Below are 26,231 nucleotides of genomic sequence, written 5' to 3'. Positions count from 1 at the left end.
TCATTTACGATATCAGTGAGTAATACTTTATTCATAAAGGCAACAATGTGGTTAGGGTTGCCTTTCCATTTAAGCATGATATATCAGATGTGTAATAACACTTGTCATCATATGTAAAGTCATAATTTAGTCAGATATCTAATACAAACACAGAGTTCCTTAAGGTATTCAAGCAAACTCGAAATTTCATTGTACTTCAAATCAAAATGCATTTGGTATCTGAAAATTGATGGCATATTAAGACACCCTATATCACTCCTCGTGATAAGTTTAATTGTAAGCTCGTACGATATCTAATTCAAACACAGATATTTCTAACGCATTCATGAAAACTTGTAACTTTAAGTAGCTGGCTACCAGTAGTCAACTTTTCTCTCTTTAAATAGCCAGTTACTAGTAGTTGACTTTACCGATCTTTGGTGTTCACCGTTTTAAAGTTGAATAAGTACTAAAATTAATAAGAAAAATATATATAGATAAACAAGAGGACTGTTATAAATTTTGTCAAATTCAAATGTTGTAAAAGAGGACATCAGTGAAACCACAATTTTAGATAGGAATATGATAGAAAGACGAGGATGTAGATTATACAGCGATGTCGCTCAGGTGAGCGTTGTAACCCCATAGTATATTACACAACGAGTACCCTGTTTTCAGAAATAGGTAAGACTTTATCCTGAGTTATCAGTATTATGCAAGTCACGTAAGACAATTACAATGGAATACCAAGCGAGGAGTTTATTTCAGTCACTTTGGAGCTGATGAGCAGCACAGATTGTGATGGTTCTAAATATCAACATACTCACGCTGTAAAACAAAATGGCGGTACATGAGTTGAACTCAACAGAATATGCCACTATGGAAACGGAATTAGAAAAAGAGTTGCCTTACTCCATCTGTGTACGTATTTCTTTTTATTTCATTGGACGGTTGAATTTCTCTTCACTTCAAATGACACCGATGAAAATCGATATTGAAATCCTATATTGTCAGTATTAAAAAGAATGCTGGAATATAACGGAAACCATGTCTCGACGTTTTTTGTAGACGTGTATATTGCATAATCTTTATTTAATTGTAAAGGTGTTTAATCATTTCAAATTGCTGAGGAGGGGTTTGTTGACTGATAAAGCAGTTCTCGTAGATAGTTGGCCAAATTTCTCTGCAATTGTGATCGTGGATAGCAAGGCAAGGTTTGAATACGTAATCATCTCGTAGTATAAACAAATGCCTAAATATAGGAGGTTTTGAATCTTCTATTGATCGGGCTTTCATTTCTCGAAAAAACTTAAGTTTGAGTTTTCTTCTATTTGATCAGTCAAAATTTGAGTGAAATCTCAAATTTTAGTCTAAGTTTCGACTTAAGTTATTTTCGAGAAATCCAGGCCACATCTGCCAACCAACAGTATCAGGTGGAAATGTATTACACAACATAGGTAAAAAAAAAAACCGAACAAGAATACGTTCTCCTCCAAGTTATTATTTTAATATAAAAAGATAAAGGCACTCATATTTGTGTGTTTCATAACTTTAAAATATTCAAGCTAAATTGGAGTTGTTGTCTGGTCAGTAACTTGTAACACAGGATGTTGTGCAATATATTTAACAAATACCTCCAGTTTTGATGAGACCGTCTCTCTCAGAAAGCTGTAGCTTGTCGTTTAGATAAAGTGTAATGGTAGTCTGCATATTTACAGAGGAAGAAAACTTTGCCATTCGCAGTGTCTTTCTGCAAACAACCAGATTTCTGTCAATCTCTGGAGATCTTGCTACGACATGCTTCTGAAAGGCTGGCATCACCTTTATTCATTACTGGTAACAATATCTTTTACAAATATTGCTATGCAAGAAAATTTGTTGAATAGGGGTACATTGAATATTTTGTATTTATACACATGATTCCTATCGAATTCCTGAACAGTAGCTATTACAGGAGAAAAAATATTGAAATAGGGCATTCAAAACTAAATTTTGAACAAGTGATTATTAGTTATAATATTTGATAGGAATTGGTTGATATAATATAAACACTGTCAATTAAAACACCATACTACATGTAACATACAGATTGAAATAAATGTTTCTAAAAAATTATGTTTTTAAAATGTAATAAAAAATTATTATAATAATAATACCATATTCATATAGCACCCTTGTCATACACTATGTACGCTCAAAGGTGCTTAGCAAGTATTTGCAGTTTCTTATGAAATAAAAGCGGAAAAATCATTTGCCGATTACATACTGATAGAATGGAATAAGCAAGGAGCATAAATTATATATTATTCATATCCATTTTTGCAAAGTACAGGTGCATGTCACATGCATAATATGTAATGCACAAATTGCCCATGCTCGTCAAAACTCCCCCGCCCAAATAAAAAATAAATTAAAAAAAAACACGTATCAAATGCGGACATCTATTCAACAGGCATCGGAGATGTGCACTTACCGAAAATAATTTAAAAAAAAAAACTTTTCATCATTTATTAGAAAGTATACATATTATTCATTGGGATAAAATATCCTCATATACTCCCGCATGATTCTCACCAATGGTGCCAGAGGCCCATTGGCTTGAATGTATTTTATTATGATTATTATTTCATATAAGACATATTACGGAAGCGCATTGCTGTCAATTGATATAATTTTTTGCTACGTTGTATGTACGAGATAATAAGTCGTACGAACGAGATACTAAGTCGGACGTACGAGAAAATAAGTCGTTATTACGAGATAATATGTCGTACGTACGAGATACTTAGTCGTACGAACGACACAATAAGTCGTAATTACGAGATAATAAGTCATATAAACGACACACACTAAGTACGTACGCACGTACGACATAATAAGTCGTTATAACGAGATAATAAGTTGTAATTTCGAGATAATAAGTCGTACGAATGACATAATAAGTCGCAATAACGAGATACTAAGTCGTATTAACGAGATAATAACTCATACGTACGAGAAACACTAAGTCGTAAAAACGACATAATAAGTCGTTATAACGAGATACTAAGCCGTAATAACGAGATACTAAGTTGTACGTACTACATAATAAGTCGTAATAACGAAATAATAAGTCGTAATAACGAGATAATAAGTTGTACGAACGAGATACTAAGTCGTAATAACGAGATAATAAGTCGTACAAACGAGATAATAAGTCGTTATAATGAGATAATAAGTCGTACAAATGACATACACTAAGTCGTACGTACGAGATAATAATGTAAAACGTATACGGTACCAATTTTGATGCACCAGATGCGCATTTCGACAAATAATGTCTCTTCAGTGATGCTCAACCGAAATGTTTGAAATCCAAAATAACTATGAAGTTTTGGAGCTAAATATAGCCAAAAACAGCGTGCCAAAAAAGTGGAGCCAAATTCGTCCAAGGATAAGAGCTATGCACGAGGGAGATAATCCTTAATTTTGAAATGAATTTCTAAATTTTATAACAGCAATTAAATATACATCCGTATTTTCAAGCTAGTAACGAAGTACTAAGCTACTGGGCTGTAGAGACCCTCGGGGACTAACAGTCCACCAGCATAGGCCTCGACCCAGGGGTCATAATGTAAAACGTATACGGTACCAATTTTGATGCACCAGATGCGCATTTCGACAAATAATGTCTCTTCAGTGATGCTCAACCGAAATGTTTGAAATAATAAGTGGTTTTAACGAGATAATAAGCATAAAAAATAAACCCATGAACACTTTAGTCTTTTACAATTACTAAAAGCTACAAATTCAAAGAGTAGGGTTTTTGACTATACCAGTACATCTAGCAAGAATTTAGCATTGTCCTGACCTTCATGCCCTATGTCTGCAAAGGAAAACTGAATGCTTTTGAGACCATAATTTAAAGCTTTGTAATTTCTCCAAACTTTGATGGAGAGCATGTTCATTGGAATTTTTATACCGTGCATAGACATATAACCAAGAGGCAGCAGTAACTCTTGCTTTTCATAAAAGCTTGTATGATACTTAATGATTTACTATGAACTTTTTACTAATTCTAATTCTTATCAAGGTCAATGTCCCAGAATTTGATTACAGTCATATTTTAGATTGAAATTTTTTACAATGATAGCAAACATCAAACTTATACTTGGTTTGCTTATGATCTTGCACTTGGGTCTTTATCAAGATTATAAAACTTTCTCAAGAAATATTCCTGAAACTGTGACAATATGATTGACAGAAAGTACGTTTATATTCTGAAGGAGTATTATGAATCTCCAGGTGTCTAGGTCAAGGTCATGTAATTCAAATTACAGACGGTACTCATGGGAGTTGATCAAAGAAAACTAGAGCAATGCTTCTTTCTGAACAGGAACTATGTCTTCATTAGTTTTGAGCTCATTTGAAGCTAAAAGCTTTTTGGGTCACCTGTTGTCTGCAAACCCCCCGTCGAGGCCTCATTACGTCACCTATATACGAACTCTGGTGGAAGTTTGCTGTTGTCTGGTGTTCATTTATTTGTGTCTAGCTGTTCATCTGTAAACTTTATAATTTTAAACTTATTTAGAACCAATGGGCCAATTTTCAACCAAACCTGGCACAATATATTCATACATGTAGGTTGAGTGAAATCCAATTTGTTCAACTGAAGTGCCACACTTCTGTCAAAGGAAAGATGTGCAGAGAACAGTAAAAATATGTTGGTTCTCAAGAACGTATCATGAAATATTAAGTTTGTATAAACCACGACCTCTGGGTCCTCTGTAAAGTCCAAAATCAATGAATAAGAGTTTCACAGAGGAATGAATTTGCACTTCGTTTAAGAATTCCGAATGATTAAATTAATTAAATGGGACTCTATTCAAAAATACTAAATATAGCCCATATCATCCAAAAGAATAAAAGTAATTTTAAAAAAATGTATCTGGTATATATATATATGTATATATATATATATGTGTGTGTGTGTGTGTGTGTGTGTGTGTGTGTGTGTGTGTGTGTTCAATAAATTCTTTTTTCTTGGTATCGGGGTAGAATAAAGTAAAAAATCAAATCCAGTACTCGAAATTTTATCTATAGATATATTAGATGCAAGGTGAAGATAACGAACAGTGATCAATCTCATAACTCCTATAAGCAATACAAAATAGATAGTTGGGCAAACAGATATAAGTTTGAGTACTGGATTTGATTTTTGACTATACATGTACATATATATATAATCATAACTACAGTGTATAATTATGACACGCACTATCATTTTACACCTCGTTTTAAAACTTTGCGTATGTTTATGTCATAATTACTTAAGACGCCTTAGTGTAGGATATTCCTAAGACAGCTTTGATTTACATCCAAAGTTTGTCTAAAAATGGCCTTAAAATTCCCCTAGATTTCAGATATGTCTTAGGAACTTTTAGAAGAAGAATTTTAGGAATTTTCGTAAACATTGCTGTTGAGGCATCGTAGTGTGCAAAAAATGAATTCGTTGTATACAGTTCCCAAAACATTTCATGTAAACTTTATAGGGTCAGGAGCTATGATGTATGCAGGCAACCGAACCAGAAGAAACACATTCTTTATTACATATACTAGTAAAAGCTTTTGTTACATTGTTTCATTGTTTACAATGTGAAAAAACCTGGACGAGAGATAAATGAGTACATGCAGGCTACAGATAACTAGAAGGTTTATGTTAATTCATGTAATTTATGTAATCTTCCGGTGATTTTCAAGCTAAAATTATTAATATCAACTGTTTATGCAAAATCCGTATGACTTCTATTTGTCATAAGATTCTACTTGCCATACAAAATCTGGTCCACTGCATAAGTATTTTCGCTGCTGAAGTCTCTTTCGCTCTCTTGTTTTAACGCTTTCTGGATCAATCACTTGAAGCAACAATCGAACACTCTCCTGATTCACAACAGAACCATTCTTTATACACTTCAAGTGTAACAGTTTATATCCTTGTAACTGTCTCGATTTGTCAAACTTGTTCTGTTATAAACATAGCCACATCAAGAATATGAAAGAAAACTTCACAAGCAGGTAAACTGTTTCCACGCCGTCCATACTTGTTGTTTAGTGAAATTATATCATTCATACGGCTTAATTATGTCGTAATAACGACTTATCATCTCGTTATTACGACTTAGTATCTCGTCACTACGACTTAGTACCTCGTTCGTACGACTTATTATCTCGGAATTACGACTTATTATATCGTTATTACGATTTATTATGTCGAACGTACAACTTAGTATCTCGTTATTACGACTTACTATGTCGTTCGTACGACTTATTATCTCGTTATTACGACTTACTATGTCGTTCGTACGACTTAGTGTATGTCGTTTGTACGACTTATTATCTCATTATAACAACTTAGAATCTCGTCCGTACGACTTATTATCTCGTTCGTATCCATGCACTGTTTTCCTCTTGAGCTTATAGGGAATATTTCAGAACTTTGAAAATAATCACCTTGTAAAATGGAGAACAGCATTAGAGTATGTGGCCTTTCTATTTCGAAATATGAAAGGCGAAGATAACGAACAGTGATCAATCTCATAACTCCTATCAGCAATACAAAATAAATAGTTAGGGAAACACGGATCCCTGGATATACCAGAGATAATGTTGCTCGTATTATCGCATATGTGATAACAAGGCTGTTGAAAATAACCAAATACAATCACTGAACATCAAAAGAAAATCACTGCAAATATGTGACAATAAGAGCTCAACCCACCTTGTGATCGCATGGGCGGTACTAACATCAGAATTGCACAATAGAAACAAATTATGTATTTCAAATTTTAATAAGTGCATTTTTTACACAGCTTCAATCAAATCAGAAAATTAACTTACAAAGAAAATCTGTAATTTGTGATTGATACTGCAGGTTTTCGTGAATTTACTTTATGTCTGGGGCGTTGAAGCCGACGGGAAGTGTTATGTAACAGATATAAACATATGTGTGACCGTTTTTTCACAATCAGTGTTAAATAGTTCTCTCTCTCTCTCTCTCTCTCTCTCTCTCTCTCTCTTTGTATAGAATGAAATTCCTGAATAATAATTTATGAAACCACCAATATGTGATTGATACTGACAGGGATAATCAGTTTTCGTGAAGTTACTTTTGCTGTTTTGCAGGTAAAGCGTAGGGTTAAGGTGTCCCGAGTAAAGTTAAAATAATCATCATAAAATGTACCTCGGTGCACTTCATACTATATGACGTCACAATATAAAAGTACGTCACGACGTACAGGTCTATAGTTGTATCGCGGGGAAAATGTCATATTTTCTCGCTATTTATTGCCGTTATCTAGTGTTCAAGCTGTATGTGTTTTAATCTGTTTGTCAGATGACCCCCTCCCCCCTACATTTCTTCAATAATATATAAGTCTCATATATTTATATATAATATGTGAACGAAAGACTGTAAATTAATCTTTACAACACTTTGTGACCTTGATATCGCCCCCGATGTGTATAGTTATTTAGAATAAAGAAAACCAACGCATGTACATATCGACTCGTTACAGGTGAAAGATGACGATATTTTATTTCGACCTAGGCATATTCAGAAAGGTAACTAGTTGCAGATTTAGGATTTTGATACGGAAGGTACAATATTTTGCCTCGTTTAGATACGATTTGGATGTGAATGTGGAAAATGCCCAACATTTGAGTTGAGATTATGGAAATTGCTATATTTGAGAGGATATTGTACCGATCCGCATCACTCTTTAAATTTACCATATTAATGTCGACATATCAAGCCCAAGCTGCAAATGATTTGAGTGAATCTTTCACCTGGAACGAGGTGATAAACAACTAAAAGTCTAGCGGATAAAAATAGCTCTACGTCACTTGTATGACGACGTAATAGGTAAGCAAAGGATTTCCCCACGTGATACGATGTTTGTTAATGTATTGACAAACGATTTTTACTAAAAATATGCGACGCTTGAAAGAATTTTACTTTTATATGAATATGCTGTTATTACTTGTTATTTTACTCGGGACACCTTAACCCCGCTGTGATGCACACTCATCTTCCGACGATGGTATATGGTAATCTACCCTTATATTGAATGTATGGTTCAATAAAGGTAAAATGAGAAGCTTTCGTAATATGTGACAAGTAGGTCATCTTCTAGCATCATCGTAAAATTCACATTATCAAAAAGATGGGCGGACGGCTCCGCGCACTCGTGACAGAAGGACCGCCCATCTCTTTGATAATGTGAATATTACTCGGATGCTAGAAGATAACCATTACTTATTGTACACTTTTTATAAAAGGAACCACAGTCGGGATATAACTAGAGTTTTGTCGATTTTATTTTTACACACGGGATCCACGTGCTTCATATGACAATCAGCTGCTGCTTGCTAATTTAGAAGTTAGCCATGGTCTCATAGGGAAAATTGTTTAAAACAAACTAAAATTCCCCAGGATGTAGTGTAATTTCTTTATTACAATTTTTTTCCAAAGCACACACACACAAAATTATCTATTGCAGTTATTTAATTCAGTTCACAAGTGAAATATTGGGAAAGTTCCCGGTTGTTTCCACACTAAAATAAAATTAATGTACTGTAGAACTCATGAACAAAGTTCTTGCATATATTAAGTGGAAAATGAATGTGGTGATTCATGCTACTTTCACTTCAATTACTGCGATTTGATGCTAGCACAAAACAATTGTAGCCGTTATCAACTTTGACCAATTGATTCCATTTTGATTTGAACTATCCACGCAACTTACAAAGTTCTAATTACATGTATCATAATATTATAACTAGCGGTTCTTTATCTTGTGCTGCAGGAAACTCGTCGCTTTGCGTAATGCATACAATATCAAACACATCGAAATTCAAGAAGTGACGGGATAATTGTTTTAAAAATAGGCCATGTAGACTTGATCTGATGGGCTTAGTAAGTTGGATCCTTTGTTCAAACATCGTTCGTGATACCCTCAATCAAATAAACAAATCACAAGTCCAACGACAATTCATATCAATATGAATTACTCCACAAATTACCAATGATTTAAATTTAAAAAAGTAAAGTTGAAACAAGAAATCGCCCCATTCAAACAATTTTCAAATTGCTCATTGAAAATAGATCTTTATGCTTTAGATAATCAGCATTTTAATAGTATTTTGCAAGAAAAAGTGTACTGTGCACTATATCCATTAATAAAATTTTATACTCCGTGTGATGCCGTGAAAACACACCGGGACATTCAGTGGACACGTCACTCAAGGCTGGAAGAGAAACCGCAACTTCAAAGGCACCGACTATTAATTACAACGCCGTTATCGTATGCATATTTATGAAATGAGTAATATAACATACCAGTATTTCGGGATTATTTTCGCGTAAATAGCAAAAATATTATTGAAATAAAACTTTTCAAAAACTGTTTAAAATCATAAACATATAATTTTGATAATAAAAACAAATGCATTTTTATGTTGTTGTTTTTTACCTGCAAAATTATGTCCCTTGGATCCCCGTGTGTATATAGTAACGCCCACTGTGGCGATAGAATAAAGCAGTGGCTATAAATAGCCACCGTCTAAAAATAATTTCCCCTTTTATGTCAATACTTGTATTTCATATTGGTGTAGTTAATAAATCATGAACCTAAATTACATGTAATCTATACATACTGGTGCTGGTGCACAAAAACATGATCTGAGCAGGTGCCCCTTTCCTGCTTCAATTATCTCTCATTTGGGCTAATCTGCACCCCCTCCCCACACCAGCACAGTACCAAGCGATGGGATTTAGACACTGTATACAATCCAGAACCCTACCTGCCCATCTAAAATATCTACCTTTCATATGGGACCATCCACCTTTCCTCCCAGCTTTTTGCTGGACCATGCATGTTTTCACCAGAATTTCTTCAGCAACTGACCACGTGTCTTTGTTTCGTATTTGCACCGATCTATATGTTAAGAATCATGTGACACCTACATGTTGTGTATCAACATTTTTATTAAGCACTCAGCTACATTTGACATGTATCCTAAAATTATTTGATTCATTTTTACACATGTAATATCACTTCAAATATGGGGTATTTCCATTTCTAAAGAAAGTTGACCGGGTATATACTGCGACACATTATGATGTCTTCAATTAGGGGAGATATTAGAGTCGAAAACTTTTCGTATTTTTTGTATTAAATGCTTGACTGGTCAGGGGTTTTACAGTTTATAGAAACCAGGAATCTGATCATACACGTACATATACAATGAGTATCTGGTTGGATATAATGCGTGCACAATTCAAAATTTATCGATGATCACATACAAACTTGGATATATAAATAATGATCGGAAATATAAATCTGTGTGAAAATACGGGTATTACATTCGTAATCCAAAATAAACAATTGATTATACAAATACATATATATGAAAGGATAAAAAATATAGTAAGATTTTCATAATTCCTTGTCTCTTTGGGAATCACATGATATATTATGGTCATTTCATATACATATTCATTGATTGAAGAGAGAGAGAGAGAGAGAGAGAGAGAGAGAGAGAGAGAGACTGGACTACTTCGATGTACAGTATAATTTCACAAAGGAAAGAAAATTGAAGACTGATACAAGTGCAAGTTTACAAGCATTACAAATTTCCAGCTATTTTAAACTTTGTGATTCACAGCATATTGGAAATGTGAGGAGTTGATGCTTATAATTGAATTCATCATTAGAAATAAGAGAAATATTAGTTTGAAATTTGCATGTAGAAAATATTGACTTTGTATGTTAGAATAACGGAAAAAGTAAATTTTCAAAAAGGTGGAGAGGGCAGACGAGCCCCTCCTTGACCACCCCAACCACCTGTATACGTGCCTGATATAACATTTACACGAAGATTAATTCGTGTTGAAAGAAAGGTGCACTCCAATGTTAGGTTGTATTGACGATCTACGTTATAACGACCATAGAATTTGCAAAATGCTTACTTCAATCGAGATGTTAAAACCCCTGTACCATTAACTTGTTTGTCAGTAGCTTGCCTCGATTTAAAAACTGACCATACACAGAACAAGCTCTTGCGTATCGGATCAGTTGAGAGATATAAACACCATATACAGGTGATGATGGAATATTGCTACATGAATATGGGAAGTTGATGATAGAGAAACTGAAATCATCCCGTTATCATAAACTTGAGTTGCTAGTTTGCCGTTAATGTCTACTTTCAATAAAATATCTTTGTATGAAGCAGAAGTGGACGACTCTGTGGTGTCTTTTATTTCGAGTTCACTGGGATGCAAGGTGAAGATAACGAACAGTGATCAATCTATCGAATCGACATATGAATGAAAGTCATTGTTAATAGACAAAACGTCGTCGATATATCTAAATGTCGAATTGAAGGCCACAGCAAGAGATTTTTTCTTCTCACGTAGAAGTTTTTAAATAAATTCTGCTTCATATGAATATAGAAACATGTCAGCTAACAAAGGAGCACAATTCTTGCCCATGGAAATTCCAACAGACTGTTGGAAGACCTGATCATCAAAGACCACGAAGATATTGTCAATGAGGAACTCCACTATATTTTTTTATTATTTCAACTTCAGAGTACTTGTACGTGGAATCAGAGTGGTGTTTAACAAAGTAATTTTTTGGATGACTAATCACTAGATATGAATATTTCTGCTTTCCATTTTTGTTGGACAAGCAACTGTCTATGATCAAATAAAACAAATAAAATGTTAATTTTACGGATTCATGAATATTAATATCTTATCGAATACATTTGAATTTGAAATTTCGACATACAGCGGTATGTCCATTTTCAGTATATATCCATTGAGCTAGATGTAAAGCTTATACGGTACCAATTTTGATGCACCAGATGCTCATTTCGACAAATAATGTCTCTTCAGTGATGCTCAAGCCGAAAATTTTGAAAATTGAAATCACAAAAAACTTGTAAGAGCTAAAAGGAAAACTAGAGTGCCAAAAACTGGAGCCAAATTCGTCGAAGATCCACGAAATGAAAATATTTTTGAATAGATTACACTCAAGCCTGAACGTGATCATTATGACATATTACAGAACCGTTAAAACACACATATGCTATAGTCCTACAATGTATGCATGCGATTTTTCTGAATACGTGTATTTATGTATAAGTTAAAAATATCTTGGTCTTTACGCATTTTGTTTTGTGATTTTAATTACTATTCCTTTCACTTTGTAAATGAAGGAAAACTTGGAAAAGGGTGCAGTTCTACACCATACAATTAGTAGACATGTGTTGCAATGCAATATGTAATAACCAGGCATGCATCGTCATTTTTCATGAAGGTGGGGGGGGGGGGGGGCGAGAAGAAAAATGGAAAATTGGATTCTTAAGAAAAAATTGCCATGCAAAATAATAGTAAAATACATGAATGAAAACAACAATAAAACAAAACAAAAAACCCAAACAAGCCAAGATGAATCTTCCGATGTTCAAAGTCCCAATTCATGGGTGGGGAGTGAAAGAGTCTTTTACTTTGACTGCCTCAATACCCCCCCCCCCCCCCCATACACTTAATTTGTTTGAATCGTTGGGGTGGGATGGGGTGGATAGTGTTCTCTTCTATGTGTGCTTCATAATTTTGTTTTTACCCAATCTTCATTTTCTGAATTGGTGGTGGTGGGTGTATTTTACTATTATTTCAGAACTTTCAAGCTGGGGTCAAGTGGGGTCACCCAAGATATCTTTTATTTGCATTACAAAATAACAAATAATGGATATTTTGATGAAGGTGGGGGACAGGCCCCCATCCCCTTGATTTTACGTACATGTACCTGATAACGACACAGAATATGATAAACTGAATTACTACATTTTGCATTAGTATAATTTGCATCGAATTCAACACAGAATGTAATAACGCAAAATGGCAGAGATATATGATATATATTGAGAGCCGAAATAGAATAAAATGAAGTAATTGAAGACAACATTATTTAGTGATATGGTTAATATTTAATTATGTTTTAAATGAATCAAATAAATCAGTACTATCAATTTATGAGAGCAAGCTTGAGTTATTGTTCTCTTTTATTGAATTAACGATATAATTTGTCTTAATAAAAGTGCAATTATTAGGAGATCATCGTTTAAATTCTCTCTCTCTCTCTCTCTCTCTCTCTCTCTCTCTCTCTCATTCCATACATTCGTACAGTGTTTTATTTGCAAATTATATATGTATGAGCAGTTTGTGTACCTAACTGATTTTCTAGTTTGCAAATCTGCAACACTCCGACCAGTAATTCATACGGTAAAAGGATTCATACGCAAAACAGGGTAAATATTCTACTTTGATACTTCCCCTGATCGAAGATAGCTGATCGGCACGGACTAAGTGTGTCACGGTCTGTACAACGGTGTTTACTGTAGGAATAACAAATAACAAATGGAGTTTATCGTTTTGTTTCATGGATTATGCAAATAAAAGGAGTTTGACTACCACTTAGAGTATTTTCAACAAGTGTACACGTACATCTTCGGTCCTTTACAGATATTACGAGTAGACCCAGGTAAATAGTCGTCCGCATTCGACAGCTGTTCGATGCGATTTCATGGCAAACATACATGTCATGTGCATAAGAACAGTATTATTTATGTATTCGCATTTTGCTTCAAGTGAGTGTGAATGGTATAAATTGCATGCTATTTGCTTATTCCATTCTATCAATAGATAATAGATAACTATTTCTCCGCATTTTTTGTATAGTTTTAACATGTTTACTGCAACTGTACGTACATGCGTGTAAAGAAAAACCATTCTAAATTTATTTATCCAAAGCTTCTAGAGTGATTTACCACTATACGATATTTTTATCGTAATTTCTAACACTGCATGGTGTACCAAAAGTTGATTTAATTTCTTTTTGATGTCCTATAGATTAGTATCGGAGATGTATGTGTTACCTGTCGAAGCTACCCACACGGGTAAATCGAAAACACTGATGTATAGTGAAGCGTACTAAAACTCCTATTATGGCGGATGAGTAGAAAAATATGGTGGACATAGAGAATTATGCTATATTTATTAATTCATGTCAGCTTTAATTTGCAGGCTGTACGAGTGCTGTGATGGATGCCTTGGTTAACAGTTTCAAAGATGCAGAAACCTCTCCTGTTAAAAAACTCAATGATGCAGTTGCTTTTATACTTCCTCCTGACAAAATAGTTCCTCTGTAGGTACAATGCACAGTTTAGAGAAGTAAGACATTGTATACCTTAGTTATCTGTCACCTGGACTTAGTGTAACGTGAGTTTATAAGATTTATGATTCTGATCAATCGCCTTAACTGACAACTCAACTGTATGACAAACGGGATGATTTCAGTTTCTCCATCGCCAACTTCCCATATTTATGTAACAATATTCCATTATCACCTGTATATGGTGTTTATATATCTCAACTGATTCGATATGCAAGAGCTTGTTCTGCGTTTAGTCAGTTTTTAAATCGAGGTAAGCTACTGACAAACAAGTTGATGGTACAGGGGTTTCAACAGTCTCGATTGAAGTCAGCATTTCGCAAATTCTATGGTCGTTATAACGATCTAGTTCGTCAATACAACCTCGCATTGGGTCAAATGTTGTCTGACGTGTTTCATACCGATTGTTAAGCCGTTCTTGGCACACTGATTTTGACTGCGGATAACTCCGTTTACCTGATCAGGATATAGAGCTCACGGCGGGTGTGACCGGTCAACAGGGGATGCTTACTCCTCCTAGGCACCTGGTCCCACCTCTGGTGTGTCCAGGGGTCCGTGTTTGCCCAACTATCTATTTCGTATTGCTTATAGGAGTTATGAGACTGATCACTGTTTGTTATCTTCACCTTGCATTTACTTGTTCCTGATCATACATTTTAAAAATTGTTTTCAGAGAAACTCCAGATGGATTCAGAATCTCCAAATTGAAGCAATCTCAGGTAGAAAATGTTCGGAACTCCTGGCAATATAAAGAAATATATGACCGATATGCAGACTTGAGGTGCTGGATAAGGTACCATATTTCCAATTTCACAACTGTGTGTATCGAGACCGAAGATGGACGTCCTGTTGCCTGGGAGCTTCAACAAGAATATGGCGGGATTGGGATGTTGTACGTGGAACCTGAGTACAGAAGAGCCAATCTAGGAAGCGTTGTCACGGGGACGCTTGCTGGAAAACTCGTTAAAGACGATCAATTAGTGTTTGCTTTTGTCGGAGAGAACAACGAGACATCAATTAATTTCTACAAGAAAAATGGTTACGTACTTATGCCATTCAAACCTTCATTTGCATTCTACAATTTGTAGCACCGAAAAGCACATTTTACATAGAGAATGTCTACAGAGGACATATATTGAGACCTTAATATAGCGAGTAAAGAGAATTTTAGTCCTATATGTATGTAATATAAAAGGGTTGAATATATATATACATGTATATATAGAAGTGAAATTAATTAAATGTGGATCATGTGTACTTAGTCATCGTTGGATATTATATATATATATATATATATATATATATATATATATATATATATATATAATTTGTAAAAAGAATTCAGCATTTGATACAGTAAATACATCCAATGATAAAAGTCAAGAAACACAAAACTCGAATAACATGTCACTGTTAGCGCTTTCAGCTTTAATGCCTCTTTAGACAGTTATAAAATGAAATAATATTGCTAAGTAACGTCAACATATAACGACGTAAGTAATTGTCCTGTGTGACGTCATAATAAATTACACTGGTAGCGGTATAATACACACAATATTAGACAATATATATATATATATAATGGGCAGGAGAAAGAAAATGTATGACAGGGAATTTGAACCCGGATTACTACCCGGATGTTCTAACCGCTGAGGTGTCGTCCAGGCTAATATCCACGTTCCATATAGTGCTGAATACCACTCGTAGTAAACGTGATGATCACTAAGAAAAATTATGTCCAAGGTTTCTCTTCTTTTGTACATGTACACTTTCAAAGTCAAATATAAAATGTCCAGTAGTTGTGACTTTCTTCCGTCAATATAAAATATTGATTTAGTTTGTAAATATTACGAACTGTAGGGTTTTATTATATACTAGTATGAAAGGCGAAGATAACGAACAGTGATGAATCTCATCACTTCTATAATCAATACAAAAGAGAGAGAGTTGGAGGAACAGGGATCCCTGAACACACCAGAGGTGGGATCAGTCGCCCAGGAGAAGGAAGCATTCCCTGTCGACCTATCACACCCATCGTAAGCCCTACATCTCGATCAGGGAAACAGAGCCATCTGCAGTCAAAATCAGTGTGCCAAGAACGGCCCAACAATCGGCATGAAACAAGTTAGACAGCATCGGACCCAATGATAGGTTGTATTGGCAAACTAGATCGTTATAACGACCATAGAATTTGCGAAGTCCTGATTTTAAACGAAACTGTTGGAACCCCTGCACCATCAACTTGTTTGTCAGTAGCCCGCTTCGATTTAAAAACTGACTATACGCAGAACAAGCTCTTGCGTATCGGATCAATTGAGAGATGTAAACACCATAGGAAGGTGATAATGGAATATTGCAACATAAATAGGGGAAGTTGACGATGGAGAAGTTGAAATCATTCCATTTGTCATAAAGGTGAGTTGTTAGTTTGCCGTTAATATCTACTTTCAATAAAATATCTAAGTATGAAGAAGAAGTGGACGACTCTGTGGTGTCTTATTTCGAGTTCACATGGATATATCGGATCGACATATGAATGCAAATTATCATTATTAATAGATAATACATCATCAATACATCCAAATGTCGAATTGAAGGCCACAGGAAGAAAAAATGTTCTTCTCACGTAGAAGTTTTGCTTTCATAAATTCTGCTTCATAGGAATATAAGAACAGGTCAGCTAACAAAAGAGCACAATTCGTGCCCATGGAAATTCCAAGAGACTGTTGGAACACCTGATCACCAAAGACCACAAAGATATTGTCAATGAGGAACTCTATATTTTTCTTTATTTGAACTTCAGCGTGCTTGTGCGTGGAATCAAAGTGGTGTTCATCAAAAGTTATATTTTCAATGACTGACCACTAGATAGGAATAATTGCGTTTTCCATTTTTGCTGAAGAAGCCACTGTCTATGATGTCCAAAAGTCTGGTCTTTCATTCATCTTGAGGAATGGTCGTAAGATCAGGAAAACTCCAAGCTAACCCAAAAATACACAAAAATAACAATCCACTCAGGACTAAAGTAAATGACCGACAACACCCGACAGAAAAGATAGCCGAGTACGTTGAGTCGCAACTTGAGAATGCGAATAGATCCCTTGGTAGCTATGTCCAGGATACTAGAGATTTTTTGAAAAAACTTTCAAGTGTAAAGCAACCATTACTAGATTCTTCTATTTTATTTTGTATGGACGTGAAAGCACTTTATCCCAGTATACCTAGGAAAGAAGCTCGCGATATCATTAAAATAGCATTACAAGAGCGTCATGAAAAAGAGGTAGACACGGAAAGTATATCAAAAATGTTGGATGCTGTTCTTGACAATAATAATTTTAGCTTCAATAACAAACATTACATGCAGAATGAAGGGACCGCGATTGGATCAAAACTTGGGCGAAACTACGCTTGTGTTTACATGGGGGATGGGAACAGATTCTTCTCGAAAAATCAAAACTGCCATAATTTTATGTACGTTATACATTGATGATATTTTGGTATCTGGACGGGTACAGAAAAAGAACTTAAACAATTCCATAAAACCGCGAATGAAATACATCCAAACATTCAGCTTGACTTTATTACGTCTATCAAACACCAAAATCGATTTCCTTGATGTAACAATCTCAATAACAGACGGAATCCTTTGTACTGACTTATACTGCAAACCCACCGATAAACATATGTACCTTAATAAAACCTCTAGCCACCCCGAATCTACAAAAAAATCTATTCCCTTTGGACTTGGTCTCCGTGCGCGTAGAATTTGTTCCACAGAAGAAAAATAACAAAATCAGCGGAAGGAAATAAAGAAACATCTAAGAAAACGCGGTTATTTAGATAATGATGTAGAAAATGAACTTAAGAAAGTAGATAAACTAGACCGATCAAATCTCCTCAACTACAGAAAAAAGACGAAGCAGGGTAACCGTGTTCCCTTTGTGTTAGACTATTCTAAAGGGCTTCCCAATATTCATAAGATTTTAAGAAAGCCGTCAACAAAATTCTTGAAAATTCTGACCGCCTCCAATTCGTTTTTAGAGATATGCCCATAGTGGCTTTTAAAAGAGACAAAAATTTAAAAGACATTCTGGTACATAAGAAACACAATTATCTATTTTTTTAAAAGAAAATTTATGCGATCCGTGTGGTGCTAAAAAGTGTACCTTATGTCAATATGTCATTAAAACCAATCAATTTGAGGACTGCAACAGTAACAAATATATCAAAAATTATATCAATTGTAAATCCAGCAATGTAGTTTATGGAGTGTTTTGCAAAAAATGCAACACAATTGTATATGTGGGAGAAACTGGGGTAACCCTATACCAAAGACATGTTTTGAACTTGTCATTTATTAGACGAAAAACTGATGACCCTGTTGCTATTCATTTCTATACGGATTCTCATAGTATTGACGATTATTCTATGATAGGAATAGAAAAACTTTACAAAGATGACATTTATCGTCGCTTTAGAGAAAATTTATGGAAGAAAAAATTGAATATTGATGTACCACACGGAATAAACAAAAGGGAACATTTTCGTCTTTAATAATTAATGTCTTGTATGCAAAGAACGTGTTATAATAACTGATTATAACAATATTGATGTACTTACTGTAATGTTTCTTGTTTGTATTAACTTAGGCTAGAAGTTGACTGTTTTGTGAACATACGTTTCTAAAATTCTGTTACATTACTTACCAAATATTTAATTGTACGCATAGTCATATTTTAGGATGTGTCCACGAGGCCGGTTAGTATTGTTAATTTCATTATTAAACTCTTACCTTCCTCAAATGTTTTTCGCGCAATATCAGCTTTGACGTTGCTTTTCAATTTTATAATACTTACTGTGACGTCATAGTACATTCGTGTATGTAGTCTTGAGTTACGTTGCTATGAGAGATAGACACGACTGAGGAAGACCGGTAACACGGTCGAAATATTTCTACAAAGTGTTTAGAGTTTATATATATATATATATATATATATATATATATATAACTTTATATAAAGCACAGAAAATCTCATTTTATTTGGATACCCACTTCCGCCCCTACCCGGGGTTGAACTCACGACCTGCGGAACCAAATCACCTAGCAGCATGTAACCAGCGCGTTAGACCGTTCGATCATCTAGGCAGGTCAAAAAACTTGCTTTCGATGACAATGGAATACTTGCCACGCTGTCACATGCTACACGGTCATTGAGAATGCTCCATTGCTGGAGACATCATTATTTACTGAAATTTACTATTTGTCTAAAGGGTGTGTGGAACTGATATCAGAGCAATGAAAAAATTCCTAAAGTGATTAAAGTAAATAGCATTAATTTTAATTTAACAGAAAAAGTCAGTTTTAGATAGGTCTGTGAGTTTGTTTCCATGGCAACCATCATCAAACATATCCTTGCCGGAGACATCATATTCAAAACCTGTAGAGAATCCGGAAGTGTATGACTGACATCAGAATAATTAAAAAATAAAATTGAAATGGATAGCATTATATTTATTTTATCAGAAAAGATATTTTTGACAGAGGTCCGTGAGTTCGTTTCCATGGTAACCATCATCAAATATATCCTTGCTGGAGACATCATGTTCAAAAACCTGTTAAAAAAAAATGGTAGCGTATGACTGACATCAGAATAATTAAAAAATTCTAAAATTGAGTGAAATGGGTACCATTATACTTATTTTACCAAAAAAAATACCCCAACTGTTTTGACATACATGTTGGTCCGTGAGTTCATTTTCATGGTAACAATCGTCAAACATATCCATACTGGAGACATCATATTCAAAACCTGTAAAAAACAGAAGTGTATGGTTGACATCAGAATAATAAAAAAAAATTCCAAAAATTAAATGAAATGGATAGCATTATATATATTTACTATCAAATAAATATATATCTTAAATATAATAAATATTTATATCTAACTATTGCTTTATGAAGGAGCTTTCTAAAGATTTTTTCCCTATGCAAGGTGAAGATAACGAACAGTGATCAATCTCATAACTCCTACAAGAATACAAAATAGATAGTTGGGCAAACACGGACCCCTGGACACACCAGAGGTGGGATCAGGTGCCTAGGAGGAGTAAGCATCCTCAGATATAAAACTTTGATCCCCTATTGTGGCCCCATCCTACCCCCAGGAGTCATGGTTTCAACAAACTTTAATCTGCACCATGTCAGGAATCTGCCATGAAAATTTGAACTTTCCTTGCCCAGCAGTTTCTGAGAAGATTTTTAATTCACCCCTCCCTATTTTTTTTTATCATCTCCCCTTTAAAGGCAGCATGACCCTTCATTTGAACAAACTTGAATCCCCTTCACACACGTGCAGACAAAATGACTATCGCTTAGTTTTGTGTTTGAATACCACACTCTTCCATGTTTCTTTTCTTTGGGCACATTGTTCAGTTACTGACACTATGTATTGGAACAAGGTGTCTATTAAAAGAATCAATAGATTATATAGTTGTGTGTGTATATACATAAAATAAGATATAAAATTGTAATTAAGTATGTGTCCCTATGATAAATATTATTAAGCAATATATAAACAATATTAAATTTTACAATGAATATCGTATGTATTCAAGAATATTACATTAGAGGTTATTTTGTATTCAGGGACCTGTACAAAAACATTTATAAGTATAGATTTGGTAATAAGTTTTCTGGTTATTGGGTCAATGGTATAGGTAACATACAGAATTTGACCCATGGTTGTTGAGTATCCACCATGTTTAGGGGCGAGATCAAAAGATCAACGTCGGGAAAAATTTTTAAATTCAAATAGCTAGGGGAAGGGGAGTAAAAACTCATATAGGTTTTCGTCATCCGACATTGATTTTACTTTAATGGAAAAAAGACAAGTTGCTGTTAAAAACCACATAATAATATATTACATTTTAATTTTAATTTGTGAATAAACAGTAGTAAAAGTATAACAAAATATTATTGATACTCATATGTTTTTACTTGTTAATCGATTAGTTTCAACATTCAAAATCTCTAGATTTTGAAAGAGGAGTGGGGCTGTGATTTCGTGAAAACTATGTGAATTTAGTTTTTTGTCAGACATTGAACTTTTGATTTCACCATCGCCCCTTAACATGTTAAATGATTTAAGAATTCCTCTCAAAACTTAAAGGTACACTTACATCAAATATTTGATGCGTGTCATTTAGTATTAGGACTAACAGATTGATAGGTGCTATTAAACCTAGATACATTGTACCTTAATGATAGTCGACAGTCCATAAGTCTGGATATCTACAGCATGAGTGAACTGAAATGGCATGTCCCAGTTTAGACGGGCCTTTAGAGCATATGCCAACACCCTTAATTCAACAACTCTTCTCCCATGTCTCCAGTTATTAGTGGATCTCACCATCTGTTCCGCCACAACCTCTTCATGGTCAACATCTGCAATATTAGGGTCGATACACGTACCTATCCAATCATTATATATGTACACTACCCATCATAAATAAGTATACAAAAAAGCTTTTTACACATTTTGGCATGAAATATATTCAATATAATGAAAAAGAGCCGAATTAATTCACTAAGTATAACTTTTAATTAAGCTCAATAGAATAATTAGTTAAAGGTACAAATTCAATATATGTGAAACAATAATGGAATTTCAATATTTTGGTATAGTCTGTTCAATTGTGATTGATTTATTACAGTTGAAAAATCAAAGGGTCTTATAAAAGTCACTATATTCACATCAAATAATATGTATTAGTAAATAATTCGAAATGGTTTCAAGTTAGAGTTTACATAATATCTCTTATTTAGAGAATTCAAAAATTCAGAAAATCAAGTATTTTGATAAAAAAGAACCCATAAGGATATGAAAAGTTAAAAGCCTACCATTTTATATTTATTTGCATCAAAAGATCTGTATATATGATGTAACCCATGTTTCTTTTATGCACAAGCAACTTATTTTGGTGAGTGTATCCATGTATTTATTCATGGTCAGGGCAGTATATATATGTATGTATGTATGCATTGAAAAAAGGTAGACTTTCTTGCAAAATTATGCATATAACAAGAAAGTACATATTTATCATATTACCATGCTTATCATTTTATTCATTTTAGGAATTGGGCAATCTTTAATTTGCATATAAATTTAAGAACAAGCACAATATGACGTAATGATATCAAATGCCTTGCAGCAAAATTACCCAGTTAGCTTGACAATTCCCAAATATTGTTTACATGAAATAGATAGGACAATTGTATTTTACTCCCATATGGTATGGGTAACAAAAAAGGTGAATACAACTAGATTTCATCATTGGATCTGTCTACATGGTCTAGCTGACATTTGATATTTGACACTTCGGCCCAAAGAAACTAGATAACACATTAGGTGAAAAGAAAACTAATAATGTTAAATAAATTTTTTTTAATGAAGCGTCTTGGTAAAAAAAATTATTTAGTGTTGTAGTTAGAGTCATAGTGTTGAAATTGTTGGGATGAATTTAAAGACTTGGCAGAAAATACTTAGCGTCCATCTTCTTGCATGATCGAAAAAGGCCATGATTACTTTACGATTTTATTGTAATAAGCTATCAATTAGTGTATTACTATTCCCTTGCAATAAAATTACTTTATTTGTTACTTGGAGGGGGGGGGTGGTATATTTGAATTACAGAACTGAAAAACAATACTGATAAATCAATGAACCTCAGCTATTTACATGAAGTGTTAATATTGGGGCCTAAGAAAGTTGAGTGACAATTGATATTCTTTTTATTGTTCTCACATTCATGCTGGCATAAAATTGCAGCATACTGCCATGAATGAGTCAACATTCACATTTTACGCTGGGCCTACAACTCATTGAAAAATAACCTTTGTTTAAATAATCATTCTAAACTCATCTTTATTCTAACTTTTATGAAATCTAAAACATTTATCACAAATCATTTGATCTGGACCTAAATTCTATTCATGATTTCAAAACCTTTTACCAACATTAGTTGGAGAAAACATGCATGATTAATGAAATTTATCATTCCATTTCCTTATATATTCCTTTGTAAGACTGGAACAGAATCATATAATATATGTATGGCTGCAACAGAAAAAGAAATAAGACACTGAAACGAGATATTTGTGCTGTTAATGGTGTAAAAGTTACTATGAATTGAATCTTGAAAAGTGGATGAAAATGATTTTAAAAAGTGGTTGTATTCAAAACGGATTATATAGTAAAATAAATAAAAGTTGACCCATTTATGGCATTATGCTGTATGTTGCACAAAGTGAAAATAAATCAAAGCATGTCAATGGGTTTGTATAATTTGTATGTGGTGGTAGATTTTTATAGTGTCCTGTCTCTTTTTTCTGTACTGCAAACATCAACTAAGGGGAAAAAAAATCTTACTCATCAATTTATGTAAAATCCAAGATCCGTCACTGATCTATTGTGTATATCTTAGCTTTATATAACCCCTCCCCCTAAAAGATATTGAAATTTATAGAGATGTATAACAAAACTTGACAAATACTTTAACATATTCATACTCAGACGCTTGTATCATACACTTTGTAGGTTACGCTAAATAATTTGGCTTGGTCTAGATCTACAAAGTCTATGAACAATCAGCTGACATTGACAATTTAATAAGCGCCGATGAATTCATACCCTATTTCAATATTGTTTTCAAGCATCGATTTTCATGTAATTTCTGCACTTGAACAATTTGTTTTCTTCTTATTTAACGTACGTGCGTATTCGGCATTAATTTATTAACATGTTAACAATGATTGACAAACCTGAACAGATGCCATGCGTCTGCGATTACGGATACAGATGATCCGATGTCTAGTGTCTTGGTGAGGCAGCTTTCAGTCGTCTTCTTTGAGCCAAAGAAACCGTGCTGTAATTCTGGATCGCTTTAGGTGACTGAAATCCGCGTTTTCATTCCAATGTGTCAAAAGTTTCACGATGTTTACATTGCCGAAAATTAATTGAAGTCGTAAAATTTACGCAGTTTGTTTTTATTTCGAATCTGATAATATTTTTGTCATAGTTTATGTAAAATATATCTATAAAATTAATTGCATTGAAGATATTATCTAACATGTACTCAGAATCACACAGGAGGTGCGAACGACATAGGATTTATTTACGTCATTCGGAGTTGCACGGTAATTTCAAAATCGTCAGTCCCGTACAGCCTTAATAGTGTATTGTTATCTCCGTGCTTTATATAAAATATTTCAAATGCAATGTATATCAAGTATGATCCTCTTAAATTTACGTTAAATAACTGTATCCAATTTCCATTCTCATTGACCGTGTAGCCTGTGACAGCGTGGCGAGAATTCCATCGTCATCGAAAACAAGATTTTTTTCACTTGCCTAGATGGTTGAGCGATCTAGCGTGCTGGTTACATGCTGCCAGGAGATTTGATTTCGCAGGTTGTGAGTTCAACCCTGGGTAGGTGCGGAAGTGGGTATCCAAATAAAGTGAAATTTTCTGTGCTTTATATTAAATATTTCTTCACTTAGGGAAGTTGTGTTCATTTAAGAGTCCATTGCTATTTCCGTGCTTTATATATATATATATATATATATATATATATATATATAGGAGGATGGATGGTTGTGGATGTGTTCTGTAGCTGTCTGATTTGCACCTAATTCAGCACGATTGTCATCAAATGTAGTAAAAGAATTCCAAATCTTACTGAGATATTTTCGTCATTAGCTTGGGCCCGCAGATTACTCCATTAAAACAATGGACAAATTCAAATGCCAAACAGTTCCAATTGAGAAAATTAGATACACTATTTAGACATCTGGAAAGAGGCAGTATGATTTGATCACACCGATATGAAGATTAAAACATGTATTTATCCATTACATTGTAAGTTCTGACGGTGGACACGTGAAATAAAATCACGGCCCAACTTCTACAGTTCTATCTATTCAACTTTTTGTACTCAATTGTAATTTATTAAATTGATATGAAACCCTAGTACAATTGACATTCAGTATTGTCAAAGTCACGATTTCCAGCGTCAGTTGGGGTTACAATATCTGTACAGATCGGTAAAGTTAGCTACTGGTACATGTAACCAGCTACTTGTAACTGACTACTACAAAAGCGAAAAGTTGGCTACTAGTAGCTAGCTATTTGAACAAGGAAAAGTTACCTGTTTGTAGCTATTTACTAGTAGTCTGATAATTAAATAAGAAAAGTTAGCTACTAGTAGACAGTTATTACAAGATATAAAGGCTATGATTACTGATTACCAGCATCCAGATAAAGGTTACTGAGTTTGAATATGATTATCTATCAGGTTTATTTCTAAAAATGTCGAGGAGTCGGATGAAGTTCAAAACTTGATGCTCAATTTTCCCCAATAGACTAACTTTGCAATGCAAGATACGAATAAACTTAACCAGCTCAGTCTTTCCTTTGAAAAAAGATACGGATTCAATTCAGACCTTCATTCATTTGAAAAGACGTTAATTTTGAGATATCAGGTACTTTTACATTTTGACTCGAGATACATGTACCATGAAATGTCAACATCTGTGTGAATGCCATCAAGACCTCTGTGTTAGATATCTGACGAATTTACGACTATACAGATCACAACGAGTAATATTGGGTATATCAATACGCAATTTCCGAGTTGACCAATAGTTCTTTCCCTTTGTGGAACTCATATGCACAGTGAGACGCAAAATATACTTTCGTCCACAGGTGGTGGGTACAAATGCTTATCGCTGCCTTGATATATTGCCTAAAGGCCGATTATCAGACACCATGCAACCACCCAAACTGTAGGGACACACACTATTAGTAAGTTAATGAATATTTAATGATAAAATGGCTCAAACAAAAATCGATTCGCCATCTTTCTTTGATTAAAGTATCACTCATGCTGAGGAGGAAATAAAATAACAATTTCAT

The 26,231-nt window shown here is 34.1% G+C and overlaps 1 protein-coding gene and 1 long non-coding RNA gene across 2 annotated transcripts; one reads left to right on the top strand and one right to left on the bottom strand.

The window, feature by feature from the left end:
• Positions 1-342: 342 nt before the first annotated feature.
• On the top strand, positions 343-15,511 carry LOC125650817 (glycine N-acyltransferase-like protein 3). Its single transcript, XM_048879354.2, has 4 exons — positions 343-900; positions 1,698-1,815; positions 14,111-14,231; positions 14,932-15,511. Exons 1-4 carry the CDS (start codon positions 820-822, stop codon positions 15,344-15,346), a joined length of 735 nt encoding a protein of 244 aa, XP_048735311.2. The 5' UTR covers positions 343-819; the 3' UTR covers positions 15,347-15,511.
• A 4,356-nt stretch (positions 15,512-19,867) lies between these two features.
• On the bottom strand, positions 19,868-24,215 carry LOC130055066 (uncharacterized). Its single transcript, XR_008803290.1, has 3 exons — positions 24,079-24,215; positions 21,515-21,702; positions 19,868-20,068 (listed from the first exon to the last, which is right to left on the bottom strand). It is a non-coding gene; the product is annotated as an uncharacterized LOC130055066 (long non-coding RNA).
• Between the last annotated feature and the right edge of the window lie 2,016 nt (positions 24,216-26,231).

Source organism: Ostrea edulis, chromosome 5 (genome assembly GCF_947568905.1).
Source record: "Ostrea edulis chromosome 5, xbOstEdul1.1, whole genome shotgun sequence".
Taxonomy (NCBI): Eukaryota; Metazoa; Mollusca; class Bivalvia; order Ostreida; family Ostreidae; genus Ostrea; species Ostrea edulis.
Note: the sequence above shows the minus strand (reverse complement) of the source record. Positions and strands in the feature narration are given on the sequence as shown.

Coding starts and splice junctions, on each gene's coding strand:
- LOC125650817 (XM_048879354.2), top strand. CDS start 820: ATGGCGGTACATGAGTTGAACTCAACAGAATATGCCACTATGGAAACG. Junction 901..1,697: donor AGTTGCCTTACTCCATCTGT/GTACGTATTTCT, acceptor GCATATTTACAG/AGGAAGAAAACTTTGCCATT. Junction 14,232..14,931: donor CCTGACAAAATAGTTCCTCT/GTAGGTACAATG, acceptor AATTGTTTTCAG/AGAAACTCCAGATGGATTCA.